Genomic DNA, 13140 nt, shown 5'->3' on the forward strand with positions numbered 1-13140 from the left:
TAATGATATGTAAAAGTTACATGCATCTTTGACAATTGTGGCTTTGGACGCCCTCTGGTGGTACAATTGCATCCAATTCTTGCCGCATGTAATGTTACGATAATTCAAGCTTTACTGTCCCTTGCGGGAGATTTGTTTAACGGCTCTAGACTGACAGACCAGAACAACAATACACCAAAAACTGACAAACATCACAGACAAAGAATACAGTACAATTGTGTTTCAGGAGATACGTTTATTTTGCATTTTTTGAGAGCAAGATTGAAGAGGGTATGAAAGATTTCCCAGATCTGTTATCTTTACAACCGGGGACACAGAGGCACCTCCTTGATGGTAGAGTAGAGAGAATTAGAGAATTCACAATGGAGGGGGAGACACACACTCCATAATGCTCTTAACCCCTTTATGTTTATTAAATTTGTCCCAGTTATTTTGCTGATTATCCTCACTAAGATTACCCACTAAGAAAGATTTTCCCATCCTATTTCAAGTAACAGTACTGATGTTGTCAAAGCAACAAGCGAGACAATATTTTAAAACACTTTCAATAAATGCTTTGGAGAAAAGTGTTAAAATGGTTCTGTAAACCTTAAAGTAGTTGAGTTGGCCTTTTTTTTTATAAAAAAGACCACCTAACACACCAGGACCTATGTCTTAGAGCAGAAGATCAATCCCCTTCTCCCCATGACCCAAAATTCAGGGGTCCCTTAAAGAGTTAGGTGCACAAAGGGCACAGGGGCTGTTGTGGTGTACAGCTTTCAGGCGAAGAAAAACATGAGGGGCAAGTCTGCTGCACCCACTGACAGGATTGCTCCTAATGACCCAGACAAGGGCTTGCTTCCTTGCCCTGTTGGTGGAGGTAGACCAGCTTGGTACAGGCTTTGGGAGCAAACAAGCCTCACTGCCAAAATAACTGCTCCTTCAGAACCCCAGTTACTACTACACTGGCCTCTACCTCACTGGTGGTCCTGAAGGAGGAGGATCTCCATTGCCTTACTGAGCAGTATATCTTAATGTTAACTTGAGGCTTAACACTTTAATAATAAAAGGTACTGTACGTTTCTGAGTAACTTTTTGCATGTTAGGCAGGATTTTACACCCCACCTAATATGCAGACCAATGCAGATCTGGTAGGAGACAACAATGATATGGAAACAGGAAACCTTTTTTTACTGAATATGGTTAAAAATTAAAGGAGTTTATTTGGAGTCTGAGTCATGGCACATTTTGCACTGGAACACATGCTTTTAAATGTGATTCTTTACAGAAGATGTTTTCGTACAGTGTATGACGTCAAGAAAGATGTTTATATAAGGTTAAAATAAGCCACTGTTTTGGGACCACTGACAAGTTTTTATTCCACACTGCATCACATTTCTGTGCTTGTAGTCCCTTGTGTCCTAAAATAGAAGGTGCAGTAGATGGGGCCGGAATGCACATACAGCATGGTAAAAAATAAACCTCTTTTTTTCTTCAGCTACTTCACAGCTTCATCCATTTATAACAGGTTCAAATAAAGGACCAAAACTGTACTGAATGTTTGCTCTGTACCATTCTTTATAAGCGTGCTTTCTCCTATTGTTCCTAGATATTGTTCCTTCTTTACTTATCCATTGGATTTTAATAAAAATTCCTTAAATCCAGATAGAGAGTGCTGGGGAAAGCTAGATTTTTAGCCTTTTACAGACCTTTTGCAGCCTGTTCCCCAGACAGACGCCTAAAATTGCTTCAGTTTGGTTCCTTACATTCCTTCCGTTCATTCTTAAGAAGACTTCTCCAAAGTAATCTGTGGTTGAATAGTGTTATTCGCAAATGACCATGAAAGAAGAGATTCACATCTAATCATATCACAGACAGGGAAGACACAAAGCAACAGGACACAGGAGAGCGGCACAAACAGCCCCTTCCAGCCTTCTGCTCCTTCCTCTACTGCTTCTCCTCCTCTACCAGGGTGACATCCTTCACTCCGGCCGCCACCACAGCAAAGAAAAGCCCGGGGAAGAAAGAGCGGATGTACAGGGCGGCTCTGGGAACAGGGTTGGCCATGAGGACCTCTTTCTTCTTCCGACTCACGGTTCTTAGTATCTCATCCGCAACTTCCACTGGGTGAACTCCATGGGACAGCTTCCTGAAAAAGACTAGAATCCAAGTGTGTGTTAGTGAGATGGAATGCCTGGCATAGTTCAGGTGTAAAGTTACTTTTTCATTTAAAAACAACTTACTACAGTTTCCACGTTTACAATTTCAATTGCATGGACTTTTTTTTTCTTGGAAAATGTGGTTTTCCATGTAACTGTAATTGAAATGGTGGTTTAAAAATGTAATGTGATCTTGGTAAAAATGTAGTTGTGATCTCTGAAAGGGCATTTAAACTTAATTTACACACAGTGACACAGTCGTTCAGTTCTGGACCTGGGGTGCTTTCCAGGGTTTGTATGTTCTCCCTGTTCTCATGTGGGGTTCCTCTGGGTGCTCTGAGTTTCTTCTCACAGTCCAAAGATAAGTTGGTAGGTTAACTGGCTTCTGGGAAAAGTGTCCCTGGTGTGTTGTGAGAGAGTGTGTGTCTGTGTCTGTGTTTGATCCTGTCTGCCCTGCAATGGACTGGCCAGGGCGTACCCTGCCTTTCAGCCATTGCTTGCAAGGACAGGCTCCAGCTTCCCCCGCAACTCTCAATTGATAGAAGCAGTCGGAAAACGGATGGATGAAATTTACTATATGTAGAAAAAACACACTGGTCAGAAAGAAACAGGCTGCCACTAGAGGTCACTACAGTGCCAAACCCAAGGATATTGCGAATGGTTCACCTCACTTTGCCTATTGTTTTAGTTAACGGAACTAAAACTCTAATATTGCTAATGTGTCTTTGAAAATGAAGGTGTTAGTTCACTTGGAATGCGTAGAGTTCTCTAAGATGAAGTAGTGTTGGAAGCCACTCCCTGACTAGGCTTGAGTTAAGAGAAGAGTTTATTTTGAAATCTTTTGTTTTGCTCTCATCTTGTATAAACACTTTAAAATAAAGTCAGGATCAGTTCCAGAACCTTCGACCAGCATCTGTGTTTGCAGTTTCCCATGTGAAGGTGCCCCAGGCATGAAGAAGTTATTATTTGGACACTGTGAAGTCACTGTGTTCCATACAGATGACCTCCTCACACCACACACAGTTAACCTGCCATCCGCATCACGCGCTGTCTCCAGGCACCCGTCATTTCATCAAGGAACTGCACATAGGGGCAGCAAAGACAGTGTGACACCTGTCCCCAACGTGAGTCTTGCCAAGTTCAGCTTACATTTCCAGATGTTCTTCTCCCAGTTGGCTTGCTCGGGCTGCAGGTGGTAGGATCGGATGAAAGTGGGACTGATGGTGCTCACCGAGATCCCGTACTCCTCGACCTCGGCTCGGAGGCAGTCGAAGAAGGCCTGCGCAGCGTGTTTGGAGGCGGCGTCTGAAAAAGAGCACAGCTCCTCATGGGGCTCTGTAGCAGTGTTCATTTCTGAATCTTCCTTTAATGAGAACATGAGCACTCATTTAATGAGTGGACATGCAAAGCATTACTACAATGGTAGCAAAGCACTAGCACGCAAAATGCTAGCACACTGTTAACACAGAGTTAGCATGTACAGGGTTAGTATAATGTTAGCAGAGAGCTGACATGCACAGAGGTAGCAAGCTTCAGCACTATTATGAAGCTAGCATGCACAGAGTTAGCATGCCCTACCAGCATTATCATGTGCAACGTTAGCATGGAGTGAGTATGCACCGTGTTAGCATAGTATTAACACAGAGCTAGCATGTACAGTGCTGTGTGAGAGATTGCAGTCTCTCGCAAAAGAAGAGACTTCTTCTTAAAGAAGGCATATTCCTTCTGAAAAGCCAAGATAAATACTTTGTGTCAAAGTTAAATGGAAATCTGTGTACAGATGGTCTATTTAATAAAAACTCTCTAAAAAGACGTGCAATAGCACTGAAAATTTCACAAACATAAACATCTACTGTGCTGCAGTAGTACCTTATACAGACATTTGGAAGAAACTGGTACAGTATGTATATATGATTTGTTTTGAAAAAAGGGATCCTTCTAATTAGGTAGATTTTTTTCACATTATCTCGAAAAGATATAGACTAATCAAGATGAAATGAGCAGTAAACCACTCATAGAAATGAGCAGCTTTGGCAGGAGGACAAAAGGGCAACATAGAACCTTTCCCACATGAATGCCAGCAGTTTATCTTTCATTGAGATTTTAGGCTTTTTAGCCAAATAAATCCAGCTTTGCTGTTAGTAGCTAGCTTTCCAGAGGTACTTACAGGCTGTGCGAAAGGGCATGGCAAGTTTTCCTTGAATGCTGTTTACCAACACCAAGTGTCCTGTCCGCCTGGAGGTCATCGAAGGAAGGAGACCTGCAAACAAGGACATATCTGGGCTCGAGAGAGTCCAAGACAGCTGGAAGATCTTGTTGAAGAAATCTGTGGATCCCAAATTGAATTGCTGTCTAGAATTCTAACAAGTAGGGCTTCTGTAATAATTCTGTAATAAATCAGGGTATTTATAGAGCAGTCAAAACAGATTCCTTTTGCAAACTTGTTGACACCCTGGTTAGTATTTGAGGACTCCTACAGTAGGTGTCACCAGACTACAGTAAATATACATATGGGGGCTTTTTGAGACCATAATGCTCTAATGTACAACACAGTATGTCCACATAGTCTCAGGGAACGAGTTCTCCAGGCCTGCAACTTTGATTGAGGACTGAAAGTCCTAAACATCTATGGGTTTGGAAACAATAGTGACGAGGATATCATATGAAATTAACCAATTAAGACCTGACATGGAAAAAAATGACATGCTGAAACCCATGTTCACAGAATTAATTATAATCTGTCTGAAAAAAAACATGCTTCCTACATTCAACATACAGTATTTCACAGTACCTTTGGTTAAGGTAATCGGTCCAAAGTAATTTGTGTCCATGATCTTTTTATCCATTTCAAGTGACAATGTTTGCACTGGTGCTTTGACTTTCATACTGGCATTGCTGATCAGCACGTCCACACACCCATAGCACTCCAGGATCTCTCTGGTCACCTCCGGAATACCGTTGATGTCGCTGAGGTCCAGGAGTACCAGCTTCGGTGTGAAAGTCTCCAGCAATGAACAACGAGAAACGTGTTACTCATGTTCTTGGTGGATACGTATTTCATTGTTCAATGCCACATGTTTGGTTGGAATCAATAATCTTAAACACCGACCCAGTCTAATTTTAACAATCCATGTTGAAGTGTTTACTGAAAAAGGATTTGGTAAGAACATAAGAGAGATGAGGCTGTTCTACCAAGCAAGCACTTTTGGTTGTAAGTTGCTAACACATCTGAAATCATAGTATCCTCTGAGGACCCCAGAGATGCTTCTTTAAGAATACAGGGTTTCTGGGTAGCTTGTGCAATCCTTCCTGAAAATAACTGTTCCCTATTCCCATTTCTAATGTGCAGTACGTCTGCTCTTTCATCCAGCTCTACACACACTGGCTACAATGTGTTTTAGGTGTTGCAACAGTTCTTTTCACATTGCATTTTCCTTTGTAATGTTTGTAAACTCCATATGTTAACGTTAAACTGCAGTCTGGTCAGGAAGGGAAACAACTTATCTTTATCATGTAACCATGAAGCATGTACAACCACTGTAAATAAGGGTTAATTTCCCTCCATTACAAATGCCTAATTCTAGACTGTCACAGCTTCCAAACACAGCATGCTTGTGTTGTTCTGGCCTTTCTTTGACAGAGATTGCCACAGAAATACCAGCAATTAATTATTATTTTTTTAAATCTGCTGGCAATATGACATTTTTTTTTCGTGGGAGATTTTTCAAGACAAGGGATTTTCTGGCCCAGAGCCTGGTACATGTGCTAAAAGATCACTGTCTGTGTTCCTGCACTCACAGTTTACAGTATATGTGGACGTTTAAGGCTTGTATATGCAATGAATGCCTGGGATGCGTCATTTAACCTTTCGTCCAAACAAAACCTTCCCCACGGATGTTTTGAAATTTCTCACCCACTTCCCAAATGATCTCTTTACTCTGCCTTACTAAAGAAATGTACTATTACAGCTTAATGGTGAAAAAAGAAACTGCTCTTCCTGCTCTGCAGTGAATCTATTGCACAAGGGGTTTGTCTCTCTGTCTATCTATGTTTATCAGTTAAGAAAGAGGTAACAGTCGACAGTCAATCAACAAAGAGGAAATCCTGCCTTTGTCTATTGGATGAAAAGGAAACGTTTAGGGTAACTTGGGACACGCTAAAGCTTTTAAATTTGAATTGAAATAAACTTTGATGATCATGTACAGAGTGACTGAATGCTTTTCATTAGTATAACTAATTTCACACAAGAAATGGAAGATGTGATAGTGGCAGATTAGGGGGTTGAGGCAAAATTAAGGTTTCTTAATGTTCTTATAGACTAGCAGTCAACTTCATGAAACAGGGCCATACAATAGTATATTACTGTCACTGCCTCAACTTCCAGAACAGGGTGGTTCTTGGACAGGTCTTGAGTTTTGGACATGAAGTCATTCATCGTGTTGCCTGTCCCCCAGTGAACTCACCACACTCGGGTCTGCTACGCTGTTCAGGGCGTCATAGAGGGCTTCTAACTTCTCCCAGCTTTTCCCACACAGGATCAGCCTGGCTCCTCCCATATGAAACACCCTGGAACACTCTGTGTAGACAGAGAGCTATTTACTGTATTGAGTCAGATGAAACAATTGGCTAAAAAAATATCAACTGCAGTCTTGTTCCACACAGTTGACAGCTGCATACAGATGACCTGCTGCGGTCTGCTGCATCTCCCCAACACTCTCTCTCTTTCCATTGTGCTTACATTTTAAAAGACTGTGCGTTCAAAGAGGCCATTACAGTGTCATTTTACCGACTGCTGATAAGACAAGGTCACGGCCCTTGATAAGGATCTTGGATTCAGACACTGCTTGGCAACACGCCACGAGAGGGGGAGGCCAGGCTGGGCACTGCCAACGTTCTGCCTGTGTGCCTGCAGCTGTAATGTGCCTGGGGGGGGCGTGGCTGGAATTAACAGAATGGCTCCAGCCATGTGCCAGCATGCCACTGCCTCCCCACCCACCGCCAGCCTGTTCTGCCTCATCCTATTTAATCTGTATAACCAAACATAAATACCAGAAGCAAATCCACTACAGATCCCGTTTTTGGACCAATTACTCCACCTCACATTGCCTTGGATTTTAAAACTCGTGCTGAGTCACAACAAGACAGCCAACTCTGCAAGTCTGTTGTGGGATAACACAGCAAAAATGAATACGTTTTAGCAAATATAAGAAGTATAAAATGAGCTGTTCTGCTTTGATATTCCAAAACCAGAGCTATATATTTTTAGATTTTGTTGTAATATAAATTGCAAGGCTCAGTGAAGGGGGAATTCTACTGCACAAACAGGCTGCACAGCCTGCCTGATGTACATGCAATCAGTTCTTTTCATTTTCTTACTCAGGCTGTCAGCATGACATACTCAGCCTCCTGCTCTGTTCATTTTGTGCACAAGGTGTATCCCGAATAAGTGGCAAGTCGTCTGTATATGTCTATGTGGGAGAGGAATTTATTTTCTATTTCTATGCAGGTGTGGCATGTTGCAACATTTAATTATATCAAGGTCAAAGGTACCCCTTTCAATTACAGCTATGAAAATGTAATGGCCCCACAATTTAGGATTAGTCAAAAAGTGAACGTGAATAACATCTGACGCTGATGTCCGAAATAACTTGCGTCAGTCAACAGGATGTTAAAAAGAGAATTACCCTTCCCCAGTCCAGACACTGCATCCGTTATCACCACCACTTTGTTCCGCACCACTGACTTGGACATGAACTTGACTATTTCATTGTAGAGGTAATACATCCCAGCCACCAGCACCACCAACACCGGCAAAATGAAAACAGATGTGAACCCCATGTCCTGGAAGAAAAGAACAGAGGAACGAAAAAGGACAGTACACGCTGTTGATCAAACTGTCTTGTGCTCAACATGAAAGAATGTAGTCATCTGAAGGAATTTTGTAGCAGAGCTCCAAGGAACATTCTCGAGGGAAATTTTCTCCGTTGGGCCTTAAGTGGTTTACATTACAAGTAAATGGGCTAATAATTTGAATATTTCTGTCCTTAATTTAAACAAAAGTTACATCTCTCTGGTTCCTCAGCTACCAGGAATAATGTAAACTGTATTTTTAGACAAATTGCACCCCAGTTCGCAGAAAAAAACAAAGGTTTCCTTTTCTAACACAGCATAAGGGCTCAGGCTGTCAGCTGTACACTAACTACTTTCTGCTCTGTACGTCTTTATGGAACACAGACCTTGCTGACATCAGCATCACCACCTTATAACCTGATTTAATCACATCTCAGAAGCTAAGACAGGCCGGGGCTTCTCAGCACGGAGATGGGAAGGCTTCAAGAAAAAGCAGGATGCTCCAGCAGGAGGCTCTCTTTTAGAATTAGACTAGATTTTTTAATCCCATGCCCCAATTTGGTGCCCAGGGACAGTGTACTGTAGGAGGTTCTAAATTAGATAAGATGTTAACGTGGAGTGGAGCTGCAGGCACAGAATGGCTATTTGAATATATTGGCATAACTCAGGTGAGAACTGTAGTTTAGTAGTGGATGAAGTGGGTCTACCATGTGGGAAGAGTTATACAATCGCAAGCAATAATTAAACAAATTACTGTAAGTAACATAGTAACAAGTAACTGTTGCTATGGATTTCTTGTTAAGGGTCATTTTTCACAGGAAGTCATCATGTGGCATAATTACAGAATGTAAATTTCCTGTTTAAATTTCAAGTAGAACTCTCTGGGTATGGAACACATCATGCATCTATAGCCTTGGTGGTGGCTTGTCAGTTATACAGCACATCCTGTCAAAAGCTGCCCTGAAACTGCTATTATTGATTTCTTGTCATTTGAAAGTTTGTTTTTCAAGGTATTCTCTACTCGGGCTGTAATGATCACATACCTCCCACATAAGCAGAGTAATTCCAACATGGGCAACTGCTGTATTCATTTATCCTCATTGTTTCCTGGTTTTAGTATGATGTTATTCTTGGAATCGTTTAGGATCCATACTTATTCTCAAAACCATCTCTTCACAGAAGAGATGCCCTTGTTAAAGTGTTTTGGTCTTATTCAAAACGTTCATGTTCCCTCCCACACATGTAGGGGCCATCAGTTGCATGGAGTTATATCTTATAGCTTCATATTTCACTATCTGCAGGTTCACAAATGAGCTCAAATCTCAGAACACCGGGCCATGGGCTTTGACTTGGCATTCCCAATAGTTATTCACATTCGACTGCAAGTGAACTCAAGACAGATAAATGTTGAAGCACATCAAAAATCTGTTTTATTGGTTGTTTTGAGCAGCGTCAAGTTATGCAGGCTGAGGCCATTAGGATTTAGATGTTTTTTGCAATTCAAGTCGTCTTGAACACCTTGACCTTTCTAGCTCCTGCATTTCTCCCTGTGCTTCATGAATGCTTCAGCGCATAAAATGGAGGATAGATGAAGACTTAAATCTGCCTTCCGGGTTATTGTTTTGGCTCTTCTTCACAGTTCAAGACCAAATTAAAAATAAGCAAATAATCTTGAATTAAAAAAAATCATTTGTTGATGCATTGAAGTGTGTTATTCTGCATGAAAACTAAAATATCAGTTTTTTTTAATTATGTCTGGTTGCAGAATTGGTGGGTCCTTTATTGAATTCTGAAGTGTATTGAAACTTGTCATTCAGATGTCAGAAGTTTCTCCAGTCTGGATTTTCAAACTTGATTGAAAAAAGTAAACCTAGTTCTTGTTCTCTGAAACCTATTTTTACATCTACAGTATGCTTTATCTAGGCCCTGCTGCAACACACAATGTCAATGTGTCATTTATGTATGGTGTTTTTTCTATAGAGTTTAAATGTGCTGTCATTTCGTTAAGAAAGCATAACTTGGATGCTATGTTGCCCTGCAGTTTTTGACCTGTTTTTAATTAACTATTTTTGGCAAAGATCCTGGAACATATTGTTGCACTTCAGTTACAAAATCCTCTATGCGCTAACAATCTCCTTTGCAGTGCGGTTTCAGGTCAGCAGTTTCAGTACAGATGCTGGTCTTTTCATAGTTCTCAATAATTTACTCATGAATGCTGATTCTGTCTTCATACTAATCAGATGTTTACACTGACTTTGACACTGTCGGTCATGCTATCCAGCCAAGCGGACTGGAAAGGTCTTGTAGGTGTTACCAGACATGAGCTTTTTTGGTATAAATCCTGTTTAATTGAGATGGAAGAGTTTGCATAAACTGGAAATTGTTCATCTCTAAGAAAATGATCTTATCAGGTGATCCTCAGGGATTAGTTCTGCTGCCTTATCACACTGTCTGGGTTATATCAAGAATTGGACGCAGCACATGTTTTTACAACTGATTAGAATGGAGTATTGCTGAGTGGTTCTTGATATCAGCTCCATAAATGTACGTTAATGGAAATGAGATTCAGCTTAGAAGTAAAATAAAGAATCTGAGTGTTTTTTGAAGCAAACATTTGACATGCTGATAGTACTAACATTTTTTGGCCTGCATAACATTGCTTGCTTTTGTTTTCATCTGTCCTAGGTGGATGCAATGAAGCAGTTTCATTCTTTTGTATTTTCTCAAAAAGCCTACTGCAATGTTTGGAAAACTGGTGTTTTAAAAAATGTCCTGAATAAGATGCCTAAATGCAGCAAATGTGTACAAAGTGCTGCAGCTCAAATTTTAACTAAAACTAAAACCCCAGAGGATCCTAAACTGCTTTACATATAGGAAGAGTCCCACTTCATCCCCAACTGAAGTGTGGTCTTCACCCAGTGGGTGGGACTGAAGTTATTCCAACACCAGCAGTCCCACTACGGGGACAGATCAGGTGGAGAAGTGAGAACCCACTTCTAATTGAATTAATGGGAAACTTTAGGGAAGCCAGATTATCCAAACACTCCATTAATGATCGCATTGTCATCCCGATGACCTCACCTGAAGATCCTGTAGCTGAGTGTCCTCAGTTACTTACTGGCCTAGTAAAGCCTAAGAAAGCCTACCTACTGGGGCTTTATTTTGTAAATATTGGTCCATTGAGAGGAGCGCCACCTACTGGTCTACCAATACAATGTAGAGCTGCATCCAAGCTTTGCTAGTTCACCCATCCCAGTACTTCCCAGGTCTAGCCTTGATCAGGCTACAAGAAGGCACAACTGCTGTTATCAGTCTATTAATCATCAATTTTCTAACAGCTGAGATTGTACAACATGTTAATATACCATCAGGAGCTACTCAGAAGTGATGAAGGTTCAGGATAGGCTTGATTTTAGAGTCAAGTATGTTCATCTGTACATGCTTTCTTAACAGGCTCAGTTAATAGTAAATTGGCTATTAACAGAATATCTTATAAATGCTTATTTATACAATTTATACCGCATTATAATACAAATTTAACTGCAATGCTATGCCTAAAATTGAATCAAAACCTACTGTTGCATTCAAATTCAAAATTCTTCTTCTAACAATTAGGTGCTGAATAGTTTTACACCAGATTACATTTGTGGTTTCCTTTAATCAAATACTCATCTGTTCAATCCTCAGTCTCTTGACCTCTGGCTGGTTCTGTGGCATAAACAGTCATTAATAATTTTTTGGCTAGTGCAGTTTGTTGCTTAGTAAATTGACAGTGGAACAACATTCCAAATGAATCAGCAACACTAATTGCACTTTTTTAACAAAATTGAAAACAGTTTTTTTTTACAGTCTGATATATTTTTGTTGTTTATTTTACCATATTGCTAGACATGGTTTTGTACTGAATTATTTTGGACAGCCTGGGTAAGATATACTTGTGATATTGGAAGAGCAATTTCATAAAACATTTCATAGTTTTCTAGTTCAGAATTAATGTAATACATTACACACAATCGTACTGTAGATCGTATCCAATCTGTATTTGCTAAAACCAGGGCACCATACCTAACTTGATTAAAATAAATTGTATTTCTATTGTTAGGGCTTTTGTTTATTCAGATTTTGCTGGTTTAGTGGATTCTTCTGTGTGAAGAAGAAGAAAAGTCTCAAATTACACATTTCTTACTGAAATTTACTTCCAAATGTAAATCGACTCAGTTTAAAATATTAAAAAAAAACATTCCCAAAAACATTTTAAAAATCTTTGCCATCTTGTGAATAAGAACTAGCTTTCAGCTCTAAACTAAGTCATTGCAATGAACCCCAACATTAAATTATGACGTCCTGGACATATTCATTTTTATCCTTACATCCAAAGGAAATTATAATACGTGGTGACAGGCTGTATTCCATTCTTTTGTGAGTGTTCTTTTCGGAGAACTCCTTATTTGGAGAGCTATGTAACCTCAGAATGCCAAAACAAAGTGTATATTTCTCCGAGGAAAAGTATTATGGCTGTCCGTGTGGTCTGTCTGAGAACAATTTCTAAATATACACAAGCACCAGTGTGTTTGTTACAGACAGTCTAGTATTTGGGATTCAAAGTTTTCAACCCCTTGTTGCTCTTAAAAAAGAGACAAAAATTAAATTGCCTTCTAGGTTCATGCTGTTAACAGAATAATCATCATGCCGCAACAGAATAACAAAGCGGTGTACACTTGAAAATGAGCATGCATTGTTACAATAGGCGCCTTTTTTTTTCAAGGGTAAATTGTTACCCTGTCATAGCGCTATTATAAGGCTTGACGTCGTGACACGCCCAAATCCGTTTAGATTAATTTCGGATTAACATCTGTGTACACCTGCAATGAAGTTTGTTTTTTAGGATCACTTACAGTGTGCGTAAGGAACTAAAGCTGGTGCCGATAAAGGCCGTTGTTTTCCAGGGATAACTTGTTAATCAGAAGCTTTTCTCTCTGCCCATTAGCAGACCCGAACGGTAGCTTGACCGGCTCACAGAGGATTGGTAAGCTTTTTTTAACTTGGAGCTGAGTCAGTCCTTTTCCAAGCACTTGGGTGTCGTGTTCCATGGATCATTACTAATAATAGGGCTACGTTTGTTACAGCAGTACAGTATACGATTAGACATTAC

The 13140-nt window shown here is 40.3% G+C and overlaps 1 protein-coding gene across 1 annotated transcript; it reads right to left on the reverse strand.

Moving 5' to 3' along the window:
* Positions 1-215: 215 nt before the first annotated feature.
* Positions 216-13026, reverse strand: dhrs7cb (dehydrogenase/reductase (SDR family) member 7Cb). The gene is made up of 7 exons (XM_006635313.3): positions 12884-13026; positions 7823-7979; positions 6602-6714; positions 4930-5140; positions 4306-4398; positions 3288-3443; positions 216-2138 (listed from the first exon to the last, which is right to left on the reverse strand). The coding sequence occupies exons 2-7, from the start codon at positions 7974-7976 to the stop codon at positions 1927-1929; spliced, it is 939 nt and encodes a 312-aa protein (XP_006635376.1). The 5' UTR covers positions 7977-7979; positions 12884-13026; the 3' UTR covers positions 216-1926.
* Positions 13027-13140: the final 114 nt, after the last annotated feature.

This window comes from Lepisosteus oculatus, chromosome 9 (assembly GCF_040954835.1).
Source record: "Lepisosteus oculatus isolate fLepOcu1 chromosome 9, fLepOcu1.hap2, whole genome shotgun sequence".
Lineage (NCBI taxonomy): Eukaryota > Metazoa > Chordata > Actinopteri > Semionotiformes > Lepisosteidae > Lepisosteus > Lepisosteus oculatus.